The sequence below is a fragment of the Rhinoraja longicauda genome, chromosome 6 (genome assembly GCF_053455715.1).
Source record: "Rhinoraja longicauda isolate Sanriku21f chromosome 6, sRhiLon1.1, whole genome shotgun sequence".
NCBI lineage: Eukaryota > Metazoa > Chordata > Chondrichthyes > Rajiformes > Arhynchobatidae > Rhinoraja > Rhinoraja longicauda.
This window is the reverse complement of record NC_135958.1, coordinates 38,446,013-38,468,293: the sequence shown is the minus strand read 5'-3', so window position 1 is coordinate 38,468,293 and position 22,281 is coordinate 38,446,013. Positions and strand designations below refer to the sequence as shown.

The 22,281-nt window shown below is 46.6% G+C and overlaps 1 protein-coding gene across 1 annotated transcript in view; it reads right to left on the bottom strand.

Annotated features, from left to right (window-relative positions):
- piezo1 (piezo type mechanosensitive ion channel component 1 (Er blood group)) overlaps nt 1-22,281 on the bottom strand; it is a 168,761-nt gene that overhangs the window by 106,799 nt on the left and 39,681 nt on the right. Inside the window, exons 6-9 of the mRNA XM_078401557.1 lie at nt 21,158-21,371; nt 7,959-8,124; nt 5,570-5,659; nt 3,476-3,572 (exon numbers count right to left, since the gene is read on the bottom strand). Of these exons, the coding sequence (XP_078257683.1) occupies nt 3,476-3,572; nt 5,570-5,659; nt 7,959-8,124; nt 21,158-21,371 (567 nt within the window). The remainder of the gene's footprint in view (nt 1-3,475; nt 3,573-5,569; nt 5,660-7,958; nt 8,125-21,157; nt 21,372-22,281) is intronic.

Genomic DNA, 22,281 nt, shown 5'->3' with positions numbered 1-22,281 from the left:
GTGTCCGGGCCTACAGCGCCCCCTAGGCCTAATACAGGACAAGGGTGGTTCCGCACGTGACAAACCAATTTAGCCCAATTCTTGAGATGTCCCGGCTAATATGGGACAGTTGGCAAACCTACCACCCACAGCCTCCAACCTCATAGTTTCCTAGCCCCACACTGCTCACTTCTATCTTACTCAAAATCCACAGCAGGAGAGCCCAGCAGACCCATGGATGTTGCCTGCTCCTGCCCCACTGAACTGGGTCATTCCAGGTCAATGTATGATCATCAAAACTAGAAAACTATTTGGTTTTGAAAATGAAGGTCTAAGTCCCAAAACTCTGGTCTGGGTTTAGATTAACCAACAGCGTAGAGGAATGTACTTTGTGTGGGAGTTGGCTGCTATCACAGGGTTCCAGCAGAGTACGCTCCTCTTGATGCACTTCTCAACCTAACTGACCTGCAGCTTGCAGCCTCTGTTCCCAGTGCCCCACATTGAGCCACAATGGCAGAAAAAGGTTATGCTAGCTCATGTACTCTCAGGTAGACACGAAATGCTGGAGTAACTCAACGGGTCAGGCAGCATCTCAGGAGAGAAGGAACGGGTGACGTTTCGGGTCCAGACCCTTCTTCAAACTGATGTCAGGGGAGGGGGCGGGACAAAGATAGAATGTAGTCAGAGACAGGAAGACTAGAGGGAGAACTGGGAACGGGAGGGGATAGAGAGGGAAAGATGTCAATGTTCATACTGCTGGGGTGTAAACTACCCAAGCGAAATATGAGGTACTGTTCCTCCAATTTGCGCTGGGCCTCACTCTGACAATGGAGGAGGCCCAGGACAGAAAGGTCAGATTGGGAATGGGAGGGGGAGTTGAAGTGCTGAGCCACTGGGAGATCAAGTAGATTAAGACGGACTGAGCAAAGATGTTTCGACGTAAGACTACTTTGTCCTGCCCGCTCCTCTGACATCAGACTGAAGAAGGGTCTTGACCCGAAACGTCACCCATTCCCTCTCTCCCGAGATGCTGCCTGACCCGCTGAGTTACTCCAGCATTTTGTGTCTACCTTCAATTTAAACCAGCTCTCACATTGAATAAACTCGTGCGATGCACCAATCACACTGATGTGTTCAATTTGCTTTATTAATGGTTATTCTGCCACCATCAGGCATGTTTTACACCAAGTCTACTAATTGTATTAGGCACCCACGGTTATTTTCATTTATACACAAATTTTGCTTTTGTTTTGTATGTGCAGCACTTTTTTGTGACATCATTAGCAAAGCTGGTAGTTATTGCAAATCATTAACTACTCTTGGGAAAGTGCTCCCAAAAATGCCCACGTTCACAGGTTGCAGGAGTACAATTAGGCCATTCGGCCCTTCGAGTCTACTCCACCATTCAATCATGGCTGATCTCTGCCTCCTAATCCCATTTTCCTGCCTTCTGCCCACAACTTCCCGACGGGCCGCAACTGTGGACTGGGAACGCGGCCGGAGGCCTTTATCGAGGCGCCGCGGTCTCGACGCCTCCTGGATCGCCGCATAGAAGCCCAGGTCGGGGCCTTGTAGGGGCCTCATGGGTAGAAGCCCGGGTCAGCGAAGCGGCCGACGGAGCCCGCGGCTGGGGCCCGGGTCGGCACCACGGAGGCGTGAAGTGGGGCGTCGACAGCGGTGAGGCCTCGGTGGCGGTAGCGATGAAGCCTCGCAATGATGGGGCCTCGGCGGTGGTGAAGCCTCGCGATGATGGGGCCTCAGCGGTGGTGAAGCCTCGCGACAGCGGCAATGCCTCGCGGGTCGACCTATGGTCGACGTTCGATGAGAGCTTGGAGGACCAACATGAGGGGGGAGGGGAAGAACAAGGGAGGACCCAGCGTGGGGCGACCATCGTGAGGGAGGTGGGGGAGAACAATGGACAATGGGGGGGGGAGACAAAGGACAATGGGGACCCGGCACTGGGGGGGGGAGGGGACAAAAGGGGGAGCCGGCGTGCTTTGTACCTTTGTTAGCGCCGTAGGTGGCTGCTATTTGTATACATTGTGTATGCAAGCAAAGAATCTCACTGTGCCTAGTCACATGTGACAATAAAGTATTCCCCTTCCTAACCCTTGACAACCGTTCTAATCAAGAATGCTGTTGGGCCAGGAGCTCCAAAACGCTGACCCAGCAATAATAAAAGACTGCAAATATATTTCTATGTCAGGATGTTGAGTGATAGCAAAAGAAACTTGGTCAAGATGGTGGATTTTGGAGATCCTATCAAATAAACGGAAAATTGACAAAGTGAATCGTAGATAATACCACCAAAGTGCGCCAGTAAATGTGAATGTTCGAGGTACTGAATGGATTGGGTGCCAACAAAGCAAGTTATTCCATGCTCAATGCCGTTCAGCCTCTTCACTACATTTGGTATTACCTTTGTCCATGCTAGTGGAGGGCATGTATCACTTGTGGGTGGATAGAGACAGATTGTAAAAAATTAAAAGGTTATTCATCGGGCCTTCATCAGTCAGAGTATTGAGTACACAAGTTGGGTCATGTTGCAGTTGTATAAGACGTTGGTGAGGCAACATTTAGACTATTGTGTTCATTTCTGGGCACCATGTTGTTGGAAAGATGTTGTCAAGTTGGAAAAGGTACAGAGAAATTTACGAGGATGTTGCCAGGATTCGAGGGTTTGAGCTATAGAGAGAGGTTGAGCAGGCTAGGACTCTATTCCTTGGAGCGCAGGAGGATGAGGGGTGATCTTATAGAGGTGTAGAAAACCGTGCGAGGAATAGATCGGGTAGACGCACAGAGTCTTTTGCCCAGAGTAGGGTAATCGAGAACCAAAGGATATCGGTTTAAGGTGAAGGGTGGAAAGATTTAATAGGAATCTGAGGGGTAACTTTGAGCTGCCAGAGGAGGTAGTTAGCAGGTACTATTGCAATGTTTAAGAAACAATGTTTAAGAAACAATTAGACAGGTACATGGATAGGACAGGTTTAAAGGGATATGGGCCAAACGTAAGCAGGTGGGACGAGTGTAGATGGGGCAAGTTGGGCCGAAGGACCTGTTTCCACGCTGCAAGACTCTATGACCCTATTCACTTAGCCACTGACTGTTAGAGCAGCCGCTTGATTTGCCTATTGATCCAGACACGTTTCTAGTCAATGGTGTTCCCGACCCCTTCTTTTCCCACCCTCGAGATATTGATAGTGCGAATAATCAGCACTGCAGATGGTTAGATTTCCCTTGTTGGAGAAGCTGATGTCTGGCACAAGTGTGAAAGGAATCAGGTGTCAAGCATCCGCCCAAAACTCTGCTCCCAGCCCTTTATTCAAATACTTACACAGCTCTAATGCACTCCTGGAGGAGCACAAACTAAAATGCACGTCTAACCAGAAACAAGAGCATATCATCCATTACAACTGCCACATTTTTAATGAACACACTAATTATCTACAAAAGCCATGTCATATTCACTTGTGTCTTATATTAAATTCTAACTTACACGTTTCAACTGCGTCCGGCTGCTCTGATCCAGTAATGGCGTGCACAGTGCCACCATCTCTGTCCCCGTGTTCCCCACCGTCAGACTGCAACATTGGCTGGAAATCACCATCAACAATATGGGTTAGGAATCAATGAGGCCGAGTAACATCGTGTTTGACAGGACTGGCGTATGATTTTAGATTTAGAGATTCAGCGCAGAAACAGGCCCTTCGGCCCACCGGGTCCGCGCCGCCCAGTGATCCCCGCACACTAACACTATCCTACACCCACTAGGGACAATTTTTTTAAACATTTGCCCAGCCAATTAACCTACAAACCTGTACGTCTTTGGAGTGTGGGAGGAAACCGAAGATCTCGGAGTAAACCCAGGCAGGCCATGGGGAGAACGTACAAACTCCGTACAGTACAGCACCCCTAGACAGGATCGAACCTGAGTCTCCGGCGCTGCATTCGCTGTAAGGCAGCAACTCTACCGCTGCCATCGTAACATGAGCTGGGAAGATATAGATGATAGGCACAAAATGCTGTAGTAACTCAGCGTGACCCTTAAGACCCGACCCGAAACGTCACCCATTCCTTCTCTCCAGAGATGCTACCTGTTGCGCTGAGTTACTCCAGCATTTTGTGTGTATCTTCGGTGTAAACCAACATCTGCAGTTCCTTCCTACACGAGAGAAAGGTTGGGCAGTTACGGTGGCGCAGCGGTAAAGTTGCTGCCTTACAGCGAATGCAGCGCCAGAGACCCGGGTTCGATCCTTGCTAAGGGTGCTGTACTGTACGGAGTTTGTACGTTCTCCCCGTGATCTACGTGGGTTTTCTCCGAGATCTTCGGTTTCGTCCCACACTCCAAAGTTTGTACACAGGTTTGTAGGTTAATTGGCTTGGTAAATGTAAAAATTGTCCCTAGTGGGTGCAGGATAGTGTTAATGTGCGGGGATCACTGGTCGGCGCGGACCCGGTGGGTTCGAAGGGCCTGTTTCCGCGCTGTATCTCTAAACTAAACTAAACTAAACTAAATATATATGATAATGTTTCCTGCAAGGCCTGGCTCCTGGCCACAGTCCGGGAGTTAGGCGGCCACCAAGCACTGGTCAATATCTACCCCATGGTGAGAAAACAAAAGTACAGAAAACAGGGATTGGAATTATAATTGCAGGCAGGCATTCAAGCAGTCCCCAGTGGGAGAAAAACAGGTGAGCACATCGGGTCAATGAACAGTCATCCACATCTGTCTAAACAAAAGTCAGAGGATGTTCCGACATATCTTCATGTAGTCAAAGCTTTGTTCAATATCTGCCCAAGTAAATATTGTGTAGCATGAAAAGGATAAGACCAAGGGCCTGTTTCTGCACTGTATCTCTAAACTAAACTAGACATAGTTTAAACATTTACAGTAACACTTTAACCATTTCTATTTTTGGTTATACAAGCTTCAGATTACGAAATAATTTCTATATAGGCAAAAAAAATATTTTAGCATCTGCTCGATGTTTTAAGGGCAAAGCTTCAAGAGTGCGGCACGGTGGCGCAGCGGTAAAGTTGCTGCCTTACAGCGAATGCAGCGCCAGAGACCCGGGTTCAATCCTGACTACGGGTGCTGTCTGTACAGAGTTTGTACGTTCTCCCCGTGACCGTGCGGTTTTCTCTGAGATCTTCGGTTTCCTCCCACACTACAGGTTTGACGTACAGGTTTGTAGGTTAATTGGCTTTGTATAAATGTAAATTGTCCCTAGTGTGCGTAGGGTAGTGTTAATGTGCGGGGATCGCTGGTCGGTGCAGACCCGGTGGGCCAAAGGGCCTGTTTCCACGCTGTATCTCTAAAACTAAAACTAAATTCCACCTTAGTTCTAATTTACAGAAATGGGTGAATGCAATAAGGCAGTATTACATCATTTGGTTAACATAACTGAGCAAGGTAATTGAGAAAATAAGGGCTGATGAAAAGGTCAGGGGACAAAACTGGCATGGAGTTCCAGTTTGAAATCTTTTTACGTGGCTTTTGAATGTGGGATGTTAAGAGATCTAATCTCTTATGTACTTGTTTCCATGCAAGGCCAATTTTGTTAACCAATATAAGCTGAGCATTGCTTACTTTAGCTTCATCTTCAGATTCATTCTGTTTCATTGACCAAGGCTCTAGATTTACCAGTTCAACATCCTCACTATTCCTCTGAGCCACATCCTGCATGAAATAACACAAAAGCACAGATTGTTCATGTCAGCTGTTCATGCACATTGATAATTATCACATGGTTTATCAATTGTATTATAGAATCTAAGCGTTAGTTAGGTTGGCATGCAGCATGAATGAAATGCTGAACTACTGTTCTCCCACAGAGCACAGTTGAAAGTGCAGGCGAATCATAAGGTCATAAGTGATAGGAGCAGAATTAGGCCATTCGGCCCATCATCTACTCTGCCATTCAATCATGGCTGATCTATCTCTCCCTCCTAACCCCATTCTCCTGTCTTCTCCCCATAACCCTTGACACCCGTACTAATCAAGGCCAATGGTAATCCATCATTTAACACCAGCAAAAGAAATCAGGTTGATCATTTTCACATTGCTTTTGTTGTATGAAAACTCACGATCATGTTTTCTACTTTACGACACTGACTTTACTCTGGCTACATAGTTCACAAGTACGGAATAATCTGGAGGTAAGATGCAGGCTCATCTGACCTCTCACACTGAGCCAAGGCATGATTCTAATTCATAACAAACCAAGGGCCATGATATTGTTCCTGGCCAGTCCCACAATGTTACACTAGACATGGCCACCACATTAGGTGCACACCTATTCATTTGAGTCGGGTTGTCGGCCTTCATTAAAAAAAGTATTTGGAGCTAACTGCACTTGCTTCCTTTTAAAAGTTAATGTCATTTTTTTTTAAATTGAATGCCATAGAGTCATACAGCATAGAAACAGGCTCTTCGGCCCAACTTTCCCAGACCGACTAAGATGTCTCATCGACACTATTCCCACCTGCCTGCGTTTGGCCCATATCCCTCTGAACCTATCCCAGCCATGTACATATCTAATTGTTTCCTAAACGTTGCGATAGTCCCTGTCTCAACTACCTCCTCTGGCAGCTCGTTCCACACACCCATCACCCTTTGTGTGAAAAAGTTACCCCTCAGATTCCTATTAGATTTTTTCCCCTTCGCCTGAAACCTAAATGTGTTTAAAAATAAATATTTAACTAGGTTTAAAATTATAAAATAGACTGCAGAACTTCTATATTTTTTAATTACTTGAAATCCATTTCAGAGACGTTTAGTATAAGAAAATAACTGCAGATGCTGGTACAAATCGAAGGTATTTATTCACAAAATGCTGGAGTAACTCAGCGGGTCAGGCAGCATCTCAGGAGAGAAGGAATGGGTGACGTTTCGTGTCGAGACCCTTCTTCAGACTGATGTCAGGGGGGCGGGACAAAGACAAAATCAGAGACGTTTAGGATCAGTATTCAAGGACTTCAGGAAACACAACAGCATCACATGGGGATGGCAAAATAAGTACCAGCATGTGGAAGCTACAACAGGGGAACAAGAGGTGCAGGCTGCATCGAGGATGATCTACTAAATGTCTGGCAGGATACAATATAAAGCTAAGTCTTCTTTTGTTTAAGTGATAATTACTTTGTATAAAGTTCAAGACAACCATGCCACAATTTACAAACAAACGTAACTCGTCCACCTCTCTAGAATTAAAGTACTTTGCTACTGCTAAACCACTAGGCTACTGAGCTTGCAGCTGCCTTTTAATTCCAACACAAGGAATGCTTGTTGCAGGTACAATTGGTGAATGAAGACAACTGCCCTTTTTATGTTATGTTATGCCCACTCTATTAAAGTTGACAATATATTTTGAAAATATTTTAATTGGTTACTGGGATTTGTCGCCATTTAAGAAGTCACTCACTTCAGGAATGAAAGTGAAAAAAATTGCAGAGGCAGCAATGCAATCTAATTTATGGCAAAGGAGTAAAGAGTAAAGAACAGTGAGGTTCAACTACTATTGTTTGAACATTAAGGTACATTGCCAGTAGGGTTGCCAACTGTCCCGTGTTAACCGGGGCATCCCGTATTTTGGGCTAAATTTGTTTGTCCCGTACGGGGTCGCCCTTGTCCCGTATTAGGCCCGGATAGTGTAGGCCCGGGGGCCACTGTAGGCCCGGACAGTGTAGGCCCGGACACTGTAGGCCTGGACACTGTAGGCCCAGGGTCCACTGTAGGCCCGGACACTGTAGGCTAACGGAGTGTGTTCAGGGAGCGGGGCCGAGTGTATTCGCCTAACGGAGGTTGCGTAGCAACCCGCCTCCCGGCCCGGGCGGCCGCCGTTGGTGGAGAGGGAGCACGTGGTCGCTGGCTGGGTGAGGTCACGTGAGGCGTGGGTGGTGATGTCACCTTGTCCCTTACTTGGGAGTGAAGAAGTTGACAACCCTGGTTGCCAGTAAACTGGTCAATTTGCACTTACTGTGTGGCTTGTTTTTTTCTTCAGCTTCAACAGTGATGCTAGGGAGTAATAAAATAGCAGCAGCACTGCAAGGTTTGCATAAGCTGGCCATGTATGATTCACGTTGAGGACAAGCTCATGAGGGTGGCTGCAGTTGAAGAGGATAATATCCTTCAGGCCAAACAATCTAAAAATAGAACGATTCAAATTAATATTGTGCCCAAAATGATTAAATGTTAAAAATTAAACAGCAATCTACACTGTAAAATATATTTTTTAGCAGAACTAAGGATCTACCTTATTCTACATACCGGGCAATGTTAACCCTTGGATCCCCAAAACAGAGAAGAAACACAGACCTATTAAATTCCAATACAAAATCATGCAGGGAGAAGTCATAGAGGGAGAAATACTTTTAGATTTAGAGATACAGCGCGGAAACAGGCCCTTCGGCCCACTGAGTCCGTGCCGCCCAGCGATCCCCGCACATTAACACTATCCTACACACACGAGGGACAATTTTTTTTACATTTACCCAGTCAATTAACCTACAAACCTGTACGTCTTTGGAGTGTGGGTGGAAACCGAAGATCTCGGAGAAAACCCACGCAGGCCACGGGGTGAACGTAGAAACTCCGCACAGACGGCGCCCGTAGTCAGGATCGAACCTGAGTCTCCGGCGCTGCATTCGCTGTAAGGCAGCAACTCTACCGTTGCGCCACCGTGCCGCCAGTACGGTACTTCATTACAAACAATGTGTTTAACTGATACTGAAGATGACGCCGTTATGGCCAGCAAGGTGCTGCAGCAAAGACTGGGTTCCTGGAACCTCAGAACAAGCTTTGTGGAAGAGGTGACTTGCAGGCGCTGGTGGGTTCCACCGTAGCAGCGCTGGGACCGGTTTCTCCACGGGCAGGATTTAAACTGACTCACCACTGGTCTAGGCTTGAGGCAAGCAACGCCCAATGGAGGGAGGAAAGCTTTGAGAACTATAGATCCAAAGCCACAAAAAAATTATAATTATTTCCGGTTACACTGTGTGCATCCATATATCACTTCATTATCACCTCTTGTGTATCACAAGTTTAGTTTAGTTTAGAGATACAGAGTGGAAACAGGCCCTTCGGCCCACCGGGCCACGCCAACTGGCGATCCCCGCATATTAACACTATCCTACACACACTAGGGACAATTTTTACATTTGCACCAAGCCCCTTAACCTACCTACCTGTACGTCTTTGAGTGTGGGAGGAAACCGAAGACCCCGGAGAAAACCCACGTGGGTCACGGGGAGAACGTACAAACTCCGTACAGACAGCACCCATAGTCGGGATCGAACCCGGGTCCCCGGCGCTGCATTCGCTGTAAGGCAGCAACTCTACTGCTGCGCCACAAGTTAATATCTCTGTTTCCCTTTCCAAAGACGCTTGTTGAATATTTCTATTCCTTTCTGTGTCTACTTCAGGTTGTCAGCACATGCAACATTTTGCTTTGATTCAATACATTGGAGCAGATCTCAGTGGCACTGTCCTACCATCTATGGTCTCCACACTCACCTACTTACCTGGTCCAGATGCTTGGGCCTACCTTGCAGGCCCAAAGCCACCTGGACTCTACCAACGATACCTGAGCAACAGCAGGTGCTGTGCATCCGAGAATGCGCTGAAGATGTTAAACCTCCAAAATGCCCCTGAATGTTTGGCCAGCCATTGTCAGCATGGCTGCAGTTGGGGTCAAAGTTTTAAGGGTTTTGGATTTTTTTTAAATAACACTACAAAGAATTAACTTAGCTAAATCATTAAACAAAACAAAAATGTTCAAGAAAGGGACTTTCCCACCGTTTTCCTTTCTTTCCCAAAGCTCTACAATCTCCATTGAAATCTTTGGGGGTCACAGATCATATACTAACTCTAATCCAGCACAAGAAGTACTGCTCAACATCGGGACTGTGACGTTCATGGATTGGACAGGTTTGGAGGGATATGGATCAAACGCGGGCAGGTGGGACTAGTGTAGCTGGGACATGTTGCCAGTGTGGGCAAGTTGGGCTAAAGGGCCTGTTTCCACACTGTATCACTCTTCCCAATTCTACGGGGAGTCCTATGTGTGGCAATCCAAGTCATTTTCTGCCAATTGTTGCTAGTTTTCCACATTTGACTGCACATTTGTGAAATTTCCAAAGCTGCTACCATTTAAAGAGCAAATACCAGTAGTCTATTTTTGTTTAGAGATACAACACAGATACATGCCCTTCGGCCCACACCGAGTCCACACCGACCAGTGATCCCCGCGCATCAACACAATCCTACACACACTAGAGACAATTTACCAAGTAGATTGGGAGCAGTTGTTGTTGGCTCACTCCACAGATAACATGTGAGAGTCATTTAAAGGCCAGCCGCTCATAAGTGCAGGATCAGCATGTTCCAGGGAGGGATGGGGAGGGCAAGGTAAAGGAATCGTGGATGACCAAGGAGGTTGTAAATTTGGTCAGCAAGGAAGAGGAAGCGTGTGTCGGGTTTAAGAAGGTGGCATCAGGTGAGGAATAGGAAAGAACACAAGCGGGCGATTAGAGAGGACAAAAGGGGGCCATGAAATGTCATTAGTTTAGTTTATTAGTTGGATTAGTTTTGTTTAGTTTTAGTTTCGTTTACTGTCACGCGTGCCGAGGTACAGTGAAAAGCTTTTGATTTGTTTAATGGAGATGTGCGGGGCAAGTTATTATTTCACAAAGTGTGGTGGGGCGTGGAACACGTTGCCAGAGGTTAGCGGTGGAGGCAGATATGATAGTGGTGTTTAAGCAGGGTTGCCAACTGTCCCGTATTAGCGGGACATCCCGTATTTTGGGCTAAATTGGTTTGTCCCGTATAAAGCCGGAGGGTGGGAGGGGGGGAGGGGGCGCTGTAGGCCCAGACACTGTAGGTCCAGGTACTGTAGGCACGGGCACCATAGGCCCAGACACTGTAGGCCCGGGGGCCGTTGTAGGCCTGGACAGTGTTGGCCCTGAGGACCGGGCGCCGCCTATCGGAGGTTGTGTAGCAACCCGCCTCCCGGCCCGGGCGGCCGCCATTGGTGGAGTGGGAGCACGTGACCGCTGGCTGGGTGAGGTCACGTGGGGCATGGGGCGGTGACATCACCTTTTGTCCCTTATTTGGGAGTGAGAAAGTTGGCAACCCTATGTTTCAGAGGTTTGCAAATAGGCACATGGAAGTTCAATGAATAGAGGGATATGGATCATGTACAGACAGGTGGGATCAGTTTAACTTGACATCATGCTCGGCATAGACATTGTGGGCCGAAGGTATCAGGCCCTTCAGTACAGGTACTGTTCTATTTTCTGTCTTCTATGGAATTACCAGAGTGGAGCTTTAACCTTTGGTGCTCCATGTAAACCCACCTGAGAAAGCACAATGGACACAAAATGCTGGAGTAACTCAGCGGGAGGGGCAGCATCTCTGGATAGAAGGAATGGTGACGTTTTGGGTCGAGACCCTTCTTCAGACCTACAATGGTCAATTCAAAGCACATTGGTCACTACCCGAATGAAGTGAACTAATCCCGGAGCAATTTCTTTAACAATAGAGCTTTCGTGGTCTGGACACTTTGGCCCTGAACTTAAATTGTATAACAATTCATATTTAAGCACCATACAACTAAATGAGTGCTTAAGTGAAACACAGTGCACAATGGATGAGAAAATTATATCCGTTTTGCAAGTGCATCTTTTTTTCACTCAGAATCCCCATTCTCATCTTGTTTCCTGATCTAATCTTTTCCCCTTTTTTCGTCTTCCTTCCTGGACCTCCCTGGCTGAATTTCCGAATAACTTGCAAAAATTCAGAAATAGATGTTGTCACATTTCACTGCAGGTGGGGTGAATATTTTCAAAGGCGTACCACTGTAATAATCAGCATTATGCTATCTAATTTCTATGCCAACGTAAATGCAATCATGTTTAGTTCATGCCTTGACAGTGCATGCCCTGGCGATTTACTAAAGTGTTGCCAATCCTCTGGATGAAGTTACATCAACAACAAAATTCTGGAAGAAATTGAGCGTTATTCTTGAAAATATAATAACTGGACCACATCAGAAGGTTTGTGATTTTAAAAAAGAGCACCTGAAGGCACTGCCAGAGAACATGTGCTGGCAGTGAATGCAATCATACGTGGCAGAAAAAGAATAAAAATCAAAGGATGTAGATTTTTAGATTTAGATTTAGAGATACAGCGCGGAAACAGGCCCTTCGGCCCACCGAGTCCGCGCCGCCCAGCGATCCCCGCACACTAACACTATCCTACACACACTAGGGACAATTTTTACATTTACCCAGTCAATTAACCTACAAACCTGTACGTCTTTGGAGTGTGGGAGGAAAGCGAAGATCTCGGAAAAAACCCACGCAGGTCACGGGGAGAACGTACAAACTCCGTACAAACTCCCTTTAACACTTGGAAATTTAACTTAAGAACGAACGGTTGCTAATGAGTCAGCACTCATGTGATTCAGAATTTGCAAACTCTCATTCTGTGTGTTTGCTGGGGAAAGAAATCCTCTTGAAGCAGTTCAAAACATCACTTTACAGCCAAAAGTGAAAGACAGGTGATCCAATGATCTGCTGGTACCAGCCTCTAACCAAGCCCCGGAGGTGCATAACAGCGGCCAAGTCTGACTCACTGCTTCATTATTTCTCTCCCTGAATGGAAACACTTTGCTTCGAGTGTGCCAAGTGCCCAGCTGAAACTAAAGATTTCCATCTGAGGAACTTTAGGTGCAAAGACTACTGTGCAGACATGGATTGGAGTGCACCGCTTACAAAAGCACAGCCTTCATTTCTGTTGCACGTTGTCATCCGAGCTCCACGCTGGTCAACAACCGAGTTGCTGCGACTGTCCTCGACGTTGCTGTGGTAACCGGCTATTAATAATTTAAGGCTGAGGCCTTGGGGGAGTTATTGGGGGAGGGAGGGGCAAGAGGTAAATGCAGCCGTGAGAGGTATCGTAAACTGATCCAGCAACTCAAGGTGAACTCAGAAAACTTTGGGAGGGAGGTTCTAACCCGATCTTGTCCTCAGTTCATGGGCCTACCTTTCTGCCGGCCACCTCAGGTGCTGACCTAGCTGATACGGTGCAAGCCTCGAGCTGTTTACCAGTGTGAGAACTAAGGTCCAAGCCTCAAGATGGCTCAGGCCCCTTCTTGTCATTCATTGACAGTCATCCATCATAACTTTCCCTTTTACTGTTTTTTCTTCCTCCCTCAGTATTCCTTTTTCTAATCCTTTATCCTGATATAGTCTTTTCCCCTTTCCACTTTTTATTTCCTTCATTTCCTTTCCACCTTTCTACCTATGTCCAACAAATTCTCTTTTTCATAACATAAATGCATTAATCTTTTCTCTGCTTTCAATTCCTTTGGTCAATTGGTGAAAACCAGTCTCCCATGTGTATTTACGTGAGTTTTGATGGGGCATGGACACTTTTTAATCTAACAGCCTCCCTATTAAGGCTATGCCTAGGATCATTGTAGTCCATGATGGTGGACAATAAACATGGCTTCCTCTACTAGGGTGCATGAGGCATCCAGCTGTGATAGATCACACCACAGTCAATCTCAGAGGGGTCAACTGCTGTTGTGCTTTAACAAAGTTCAATATGGCAAAAAAATCTGGAAACGTTGATGCACCTTACAAGATGGAATAGCCTTTTTTTAATATTCATTTTCAGAATCAGTGCAAGGCGGACAGTGCCATTCCATTATTGTCCATTTCCAACTATCTTTGAAGGAGGCTCACCATCTCTTTCTCTTGAACGTCTGCAATCCTTCCATTGAAAGTATTCCGACAGTGCTGCTTGGCAGGGAATCCCAGGATTTAGGCCCAGCAATGGTAAAGAACAGGTAATTCCAAACCAGGATGGCAGAAATGTTTAAAGAAACATGTAGGTGGTGGTGTTTCCACCTGCCACAGCCTTCTAGGTGGTCACAAGTCCCGGAGGTGCGTCAGAGTAACCTGGGTAACTGCACTGCCTGTTGTAGATGGTATACAATAGAGCTATTCACGCAGAATAGGGACGCAAAGTGCTGGAGTAACTCAGCGGGACAGGCAGCGTCTCTGGAGAGAAGTAATGGGTGACGTTTCTGGTCGAGACCCTTCTTCAGGCTAGTTAGGGTAAAAAGGAAACGAAAGATATAGACGATGATGAAGAGAGATTAAGAACAATGAATGAAAGGTATGCAAAAAAGTAACGATGATAAAGGAAACAGATAAAGGGTAGCTGTTTGTTGTGTGAAAATGAGAAGCTGGTGCGACTTGGGTGGAGGAGGGATAGAGAGAGAGAGAGGGAATGCCGGGGTTACTTGAAGTTAGAGAAATCAATATTCGTACCACTGGGCTGTAAGCTGCCCAAGCGAAATATGAGAAGCTGTTCCTCCAATTTGCGTTTAGCCTCACTCTGACAATGGAGGAGGCCTAGGACAGAAAGGTCAGTGTGGGAATGGGAAGGAGAATTAAAGTGTTTAGCATCTGGAAGATCAGGTAGGTTCAGGCGGGCTGAGCGAAGGTGTTCAGCGAAACGATCGTTCAATTTACGTTTGTTCTCACCGGTGTATATTCAAGCAGAATGCTTCGTACTGGATGATGTTGAGCTTCTTGAGTTCACAAGTTATAGGAGTAGAATTAGGCCATTTGGCCCATCGAGTCTACTCCGCCATTCAATCATGGCTGATCTCTGCCTCCTAATCCCATTTTCCCGCCTTCTCCCCATAATCCTTGACACCCATTCTAATCAGGAATTTGTCTATCTCTGTATTGAAAATGGCCACTGACTTGGCCTGCACAGCCCTCTGTGGCAATGAGTTCCACAGATTAACTACCCTCTGACTAAATAAATTCCTCCTCACCTTTCTAAAAGAGTGCCCTTTAATTCTGAGGCTATGACCCCTGGTCCTAGACTCTCCCACCAGGGAAAACATCCTTTCCACATCCACTCTATCTCTGCCTTTCATTATTCTGTAAGTTTCAATGAGGTCCCCCCTCAACCTTTTAAACCCCAGCGAGTACAGGCCCAGTGCTGTCAAACGCTCATTGTATTCTATTTCTGCACTCGTTCCTGGGATCATTCTTGTAAACCTCCTCTGGACCCTCTCCAGAGCCAGCACGTTCTTCCTCAGATATGGGGCCCAAATTTGGTCACAATACTCCAAATGCGGCCTGACCAGCACTTTGTAGAACCTCAGCATTACATCTCTGTTTTTGTATTCCAGTCCTCTTGATATAAATGCCAGCATTGGATGTTACCATTGAAGTCCTCCAGGCAAGTGGAGATTATTCTCTCACACTCCTGATATGTCCAATAGATGGTGGAAAGGCTCTGGCCTGTCAGGAGATGTCTCCTGCCACAAGATACCCAACTGTTGATTCGCTATCCTTGCCACATACTTATGCGTCTGGTCCAGTTGATTTTCTAGTCAGTGGTGACCACTAGCATGTTGATAGCAGGAAACTGGATGATGTAAAATGCCATTGAATGTTAAGGGCAAATGGTTAAATTCTCCCCCATTGCAGATCACCATTGCTGGGAACCCAAGTGGTATGAACGTCACTTGCTGATTGTTGTCCAAGTCTTGCTGCATGCTCTGCAGAAGAATTGTGAATGGAATGGAGCATTTTGCAATCTTCAGTGAGCATTCCCATGGACTGTGATAAAAGGCAGGTCTTTGTCCTGAGGAACTCCTGCAGTGATGTCCCAAGGCTGGGATAACTAATGTCCAACAACTAAAACTCTGAGGTAAGACACCGATCACTTTGATGTCCAATCATTTCAGTTTAACCAGGGTGCCTTCATGCGGACTTTGGTCAAATTTACTTGATATCAAGGGGGCTTTGTTCTCACCACATCACCCTGCAACCACGGGGGTTATCTGTGTAATGTTTTGCTGAAGCAGGGCTGTGGGATATGCCCAGTAGGCCAGGCTATACTGGTAGAGAGAGAGAAACTGAGCCAACATCACAGATGGTTGACAGCAGTAATTGCTAGTTCTTGGGGTGGCACAATGGCATAGGGATAGAGCTACTGCCTTACAGTGCCAGAGACACAAGTTTGATCCTGACTATGGCTGCTGTCTGTATGGGGTTTGTACGTTCTCCCCGTGACCTGCGTGGGTTTTCTCCGAGATCTTCAGTTTCCCCCCACACTCCAAAGACGTGCAGGTTTGTAGGTTAATTAAATGTAAAATTGTCCCTGTGTGTGTAGGGTAGTGTTAATGTGCAGGGATAGCTGGTCGGTGCGGACTCAGTGGGCCGAAGGGCCTGTTTCCACACTGTATCTCTAAACTAAACAAAAACTGATACAGACAGCAACAAGGAACAAGTTATTCACATGTGCCTAAAAGGGTCTCGGATGCCCACTGCAATAGGCTGGCCAGTTAACCTGGAATATTTTAGGAATTTATTTAACCATGTTATTCCCTTTTTAGTGATACCTGAGAATGACACCGACAAACAAGCAGGTGTGGGAAGAGATGAACAAGTGGCAGAGTCTGCAACCAGCCTTATCAATTCAGCATGTCCAGCTGCAGAAAATGCTGACCATGTCTCTTTACTTTTAGGCTTCACATTGGAAAAATACCAGTGATCTTTCAGGCTGAAAGCTTAATGGGCCTGCTTCAAAGCACCACTGAAGCAGACGGAAAATGGCAAATCACCATAACCACTCTTGAATGTGATTTATTCCAGCTGTAGTAGCAATTAAATTAGTGTTATTCTTAATTAATAAGATGCTGAGCTACATACATCAAGAATTCGTCCTTGTTACAGCCAGCTAGTAAAGAAAGAAAAATGAACAGAAGTTGAAATACTCAAATCAGCTTCTACCTAACTCATAGTTTTAACCTGTAATTTGAAAATCAATGGCTGACGTTTCTGGTCGAGAACCTTCTTCAAACCTGAAACGTCACCCATTCCTTCTCTCCAGAGATGCTGCCTGTCCCACTGAGTTACTCCAGCATTTTGTGTCTATCTTTGGTTTAAACCTGCATCTGCAGTTCCTTCCTACATACTACAAGCAATAGTTTAGTTTAGTTTAGTTTAGAGATGCAGCGTGGTAACAGACCCTTTCGGCCCACTGAGTCCGCACCGACCAGCGATCCCCGCACATTATAATAATAATAATAATAATGCATTTTATTTATATAGCGCTTTTCATATACTCAAAGACGCTTTACAGAGATTTTGAGAACATAGGGAAATGAATAAATAGATAAATAAGTAAATAAATAAATGAACAGAGAAAGGAGACAGAAGGTGAGGTGACTTTCAGTGGTTGAAGGCAGTACTGAACAGGTGAGACTTCAGCGATGTTTTGAATGTGGTGAGTGAGGAGGAGTCTCTGACAGTTTGGGGTAGTGAGTTCCATAGGGTGGGAGCAGCGATGGAGAAAGCCCTGTCCCCCCAGGATCTGAGTTTGGTCCGGATGTGGGGGGATAGGAGATTGGCAGCGGCAGAGCGGAGGGTGCAGGTGGGAGTGTGCCTGTGGAGGAGGTCAGTCAGGTAGGATGGGGCCAGGTTATGGAGGGCTTTGTAGGTTATGAGGAGGATTTTGTACTGGATTCTCTGGGGGATGGGGAGCCAGTGGAGTTTATAAAGGACGGGGGTGATATGGTCACGGATCGAGGTGTGTGTGAGTAGACGGGCAGCGGAGTTTTGAATGTATTGAAGTTTATTGATGATTTTTGAGGGTGCGCCATAGAGGAGGCTGTTGCAGTAGTCCAGACGGGAGGTGATGAAGGCGTGGATGAGGGTTTCTGCAGCTGTGGAGGAGAGGGATGGATGGAGACGGGCAATGTTTTTGAGGTGGAAGAAGGCTGTCTTTGTGATGTGTTTGATGTGTTTGTCGAAGGAGAGGGTTTGATCAAGGATGATTCCAAGATTCCGGATGTGAGGTGAGGTTAATACATTAATACTATCCTACACAAACTAGGGACAATTTACATTTATACCAAACCAATTAACCTTCCAATTAACCTTGTATCTCTTTGGAGTGTGGGAGCAAACTGAAGATCTTGGAGAAAACCCACGTGGTCACGGGGAGAATGTACAAACTCCGTACAGACAGCACCTGTAGTCAGGATGGAACCCTGGTCTCGGGCTGTAAAGCAGCAACTCTACCGCCGTGCCACCATGCTGCCCCTTGTAATAATGTAAACTTAGTCTAAAGACAGCTTCAATTCAGTAATTCAGGTCAATGGTTCTTCATCAACAAAGCATCAAGGATGCCTCCTCTTCCTCTCCTCAGATGCTGTCCGACCAGCTGAGTCTAACCAGGATTTACAGATTTTGTTTCTTTCGGCAAATTCTGAAAATATTGTTCTAGGTATTGGTTTATAGTTATCATGTGCACTGATGTACCATGCAAATATTTATTTATAGCTACCTAGTCAAATCAAACTACACAAGTCTATTCAAGCCATACGCAAGTACTTGTACAAAGAGGAAAATACCAGAGTCTAGAATGTAGTGTTACAGCATTATAACGTTACAGTTACAGGGAACGTCCGATCGGGAAAAAAAGTGCAAGGGCTGCAATGAGGTAGGTTGGAAGATCAGACAATTCCCTTAGCTTAGGAGAGGACCGTTCAGTAGACTGATAACAGTGGGGTAGATGTGTTCCAGAGTCTAGTGGTCCATGCTTTTAAACTTTAGTATGTTCTGCCCGACAGGAGAGAGGAGAAGAGGGAATGACCAGGGAGTAAATACTCCATGGTTGTGCTGGCTGCTTTCCAGAGGCAACCTGGTGGTGAAGCAATTAATGAAACCTCTGATCATCACAGCAGCTCAGTCACGCTAATTTGGCGGCCTTTTATTTCTTATGCCATGTTAAAAATGTGCTATTTCATTACTTTTAATGTCAAAGAATGTGAACAATATGTATAATCAATTGATAATCAAGAATCTGATGCTTTAGAAATCCGGATGGCCTGGCATCTGGCTCATTCATTCGTCCCTAATGTGAGCCGGGAGTTGAGAGTACAAGTGGGACGTGCCAGCAGAGCCCGGGATCGGAGCGCAGGTTGGGTGTGTGGTGGGGCGAGGGCAAGCTTCGGGAATATCAAAGGTCGGGAACATGATTAGGTTTGCAGCAGCAGCCAGGGTCCTGAGTGCTTGTATACTTCCTACTCCCTTTAAACCCACGGAGTTCACAGGAAAGTTCATTGTTCTGCTGTGGGACCCGACCAATGCAACTCCAATACCACTTCCTGTTCCCTGCCATTTCCTATTTGCTCTCCACTTCCTTATTTACATCCGGATGACTTAATACAATACAATACAATACAATACAATATATCTTTATTGTCATTGTACCCAGGGGTACAACGAGATTGGGAATGCGCCTCCCATACGATGCAATAATTTAAGTAATTAACAGCAACCCAACGAAATGAAACAATTGTAACAGTTTTTAGACAGGGTAAAGTGCAAGTTGATCTATGCGTTGTGGCCATCCGGCTCAGCAGGACCGGTTCATAGCAGCTATGGCCCTGGGGATGAAGCTGTTCCTGAGTCTGGAGGTGCGGCCGTAGAAGGCCTTGTATCGTCTGCCCGATGGAAGGAGTTCGAACAGACGGTTGCAGGGGTGTGAAGAGTCTTTGTGGATGCTGGTGGCTTTTCTGAGGCATCGTGTGTTGTAGATGCCCTCCAAGTCTGGTAGCTGTGTTCCGATGGCCCTCTGAGCTCTATGGACTACCCGCTGTAGAGCTTTCCTTTCTGCCTCCGTGCAGCTGAAGTACCACACAGGGATGCCATGCGTTAGGATGCTCTCTATGGTGCAGCGGTAGAAGGTAGTCAGCAGCTGTTGGGGTAGACCAGACTTTTTCAGTGTTCTTAAGTAGAACAGTCTTTGTTGTGCCTTCTTGACCAGTGCAGCAGTGTTATTGGACCATGTTAGGTCCTCCAAAATGTGAGTGCCCAGAAACTTGAAGCTGGACACTCTCTCCACACTGTCCCCGTTGATAGAGATCGGGGCATATTCCCCGTTATGTGACCTACGGAAGTTGATGATCAGCTCCTTGGTCTTGGTGGTATTTAGGGACAGGTTGTTATCCGAGCACCAGTCCGCCAGGTTCTGCACCTCCGCTCTATAGTTTGTTTCATCCCCGTTGGTGATAAGCCCGATCACCGTTGTGTCGTCTGCAAACTTGACAATGGTGTTGGTGTCGAATGCAGGAACACAGTCGTGTGTGAAGAGGGAGTAGAGCATGGGGCTCAGAACACAGCCCTGTGGTGTGCCGGTACTCAGGGTGATAGTGGAGGACAGGTGCGGGCCCATTCTCACTGCCTGCGGTCGTTCCAGCAGGAAGTCCAGGATCCAGTCACATAATGACGAGCTGCGGCCTAGCTGGTGGAGTTTGGTGATGAGCTTGGTGGGGATGACCGTGTTGAAGGCGGAGCTATAGTCTATGAATAGCATCCTCACGTACGTGCCCTGTCTCTCTAGGTGAGTCAGGACAGTGTGAAGAGCCAGAGAGATGGCGCCCTCTGTGGATCTATTTGCCCTGTATGCAAATGAGAGACATGGGAGCAGCTTCCAAGTTTACCTGAGGACACGCAGGCCAATCTTGCTGCTGAACTATTGACACCGATAATGCCTCGTTTTTATGGTCAAACATCCGGAAAAGTAAAAGCACCTTTTGTTGGTCACCAACATCAGGAAAAGTAAAAGCACCTTTTGTTACCATACATTTTGTCACCATAAATCCCCTGCCTTTGCGACCAACTCCATCTGCTTCACCATGCACTGCCCTCGTTTGAACGATCTCAATCTATGTCAAATGTCCAATTTTGGAACACCATGTTCATCTTAGCAACCACTATCAAGGCGGAAGGCACAGCCAAAATAATTATCTCCTCATCAGGAAGACGCCTGTTGCAAATTACTTCTTCTCTCATTTTCCCAGCATGGGAAACCTAGGATAGGGGAGCTTCCCAAAGCTGTACCAGAGATATTAAACATGAACACCATTCAAAGTACAAGGTCAGCCGTGATCACATTGAATGGCGGTGCCGGCTCGAAGGGCCGAATGGCCTACTCCTGCACCTATTGCCTATTATCTATTGTATATATTGTGTACAATGCCCATCATACCAATACAACTTAAAACAGTTCGGAATCATTTTGGTGGACATAATTACCCCATACATTCATTTTATAATTAATGCATTTCCTTACCTCGACCAGAGACCATCAGAGGGGAATATCTCCTGGATAAATGCAGTCTGATAGATATAGAGGCAGATGATATGGCCCGCAGTGTAAAATGCCACCATAACACATATTGTGTTGAATCCAATATGGCTCATTGGAAAATGACAGGCCCACCATGTGCAAACTCCAATGAAAAGCAAATAATAAACTCCAGAGAATGCAGATGGAACTGTAATTCCTGCAAAAGTAAAAACAACAGAAACAGCATTAATATTGTTACAACATAAACATGCAACAAGATATCTGTGATGGTCTTGCAGTATCTTCAACACATTTCTCAAACTTTATTTCTTCTGATCACTTGCTAGCGAACATCCTTGACATCACCACTTTCATTCAGCTGATGGACATACATGTAAAACATATCATTCACATGCAATAAATAAAGATATATTGCTGCAGATATTCATAATAATTCACCTTCAAAACTTAGTTCCATTGAGGTCTAGGGAGGAGCCAGCGCTGCCGTCGCAGCTGCGGCTTGCCTGCAGTCCGTCTGTCTTTTGTGTTTTTTGTTGTTTTTGTCTGAATTGTAGTTTAATATGATGTAGTGTTGTATGTTATGTTTTGGGGGGGGGGGTGGGAGGGAACGGGAACTGTAACATTCTCTCTCCAGAACGGAGACGTGACCTTTGTTCTGTGTCGTGTCTCCGTTCCCGTTGCGGCCTACCACCGGCCATTCACCTGGGAACACCTGGGGCTCTGGTTCGCAGAGCCCGCGGCGCGGACTCACCACCTGCGGCGCTGGCTGCCTGCGGATGCTGCGGGCGCGGCTGCGACTCATCTCCGGAGGCTCCGGCGCGGGCCGCGTGGACGTCGGAAGCCCGCAGACCCCTGGGTGGGGGCCGACATCGGGAGCTCCGGCAACGGCAGAGGCAGCGTGTTCGCCCGCCCCGAATCGCGGGGCTTGGGTCGGCCCGTCGCGGACCTTTCACCGTCCGGCGCGGCCTGAAATAGGCCGTTGACCTTTCACCGTCCAGCGGGGGCTTCAATATCGGGAGCCCCGACCGCCCCGACGTGGCAAATCCAACAGCCTGACCGCGGGACAAGACGGCAGGGAAGAGAAAAAGACATTTTGGCCTTCCATC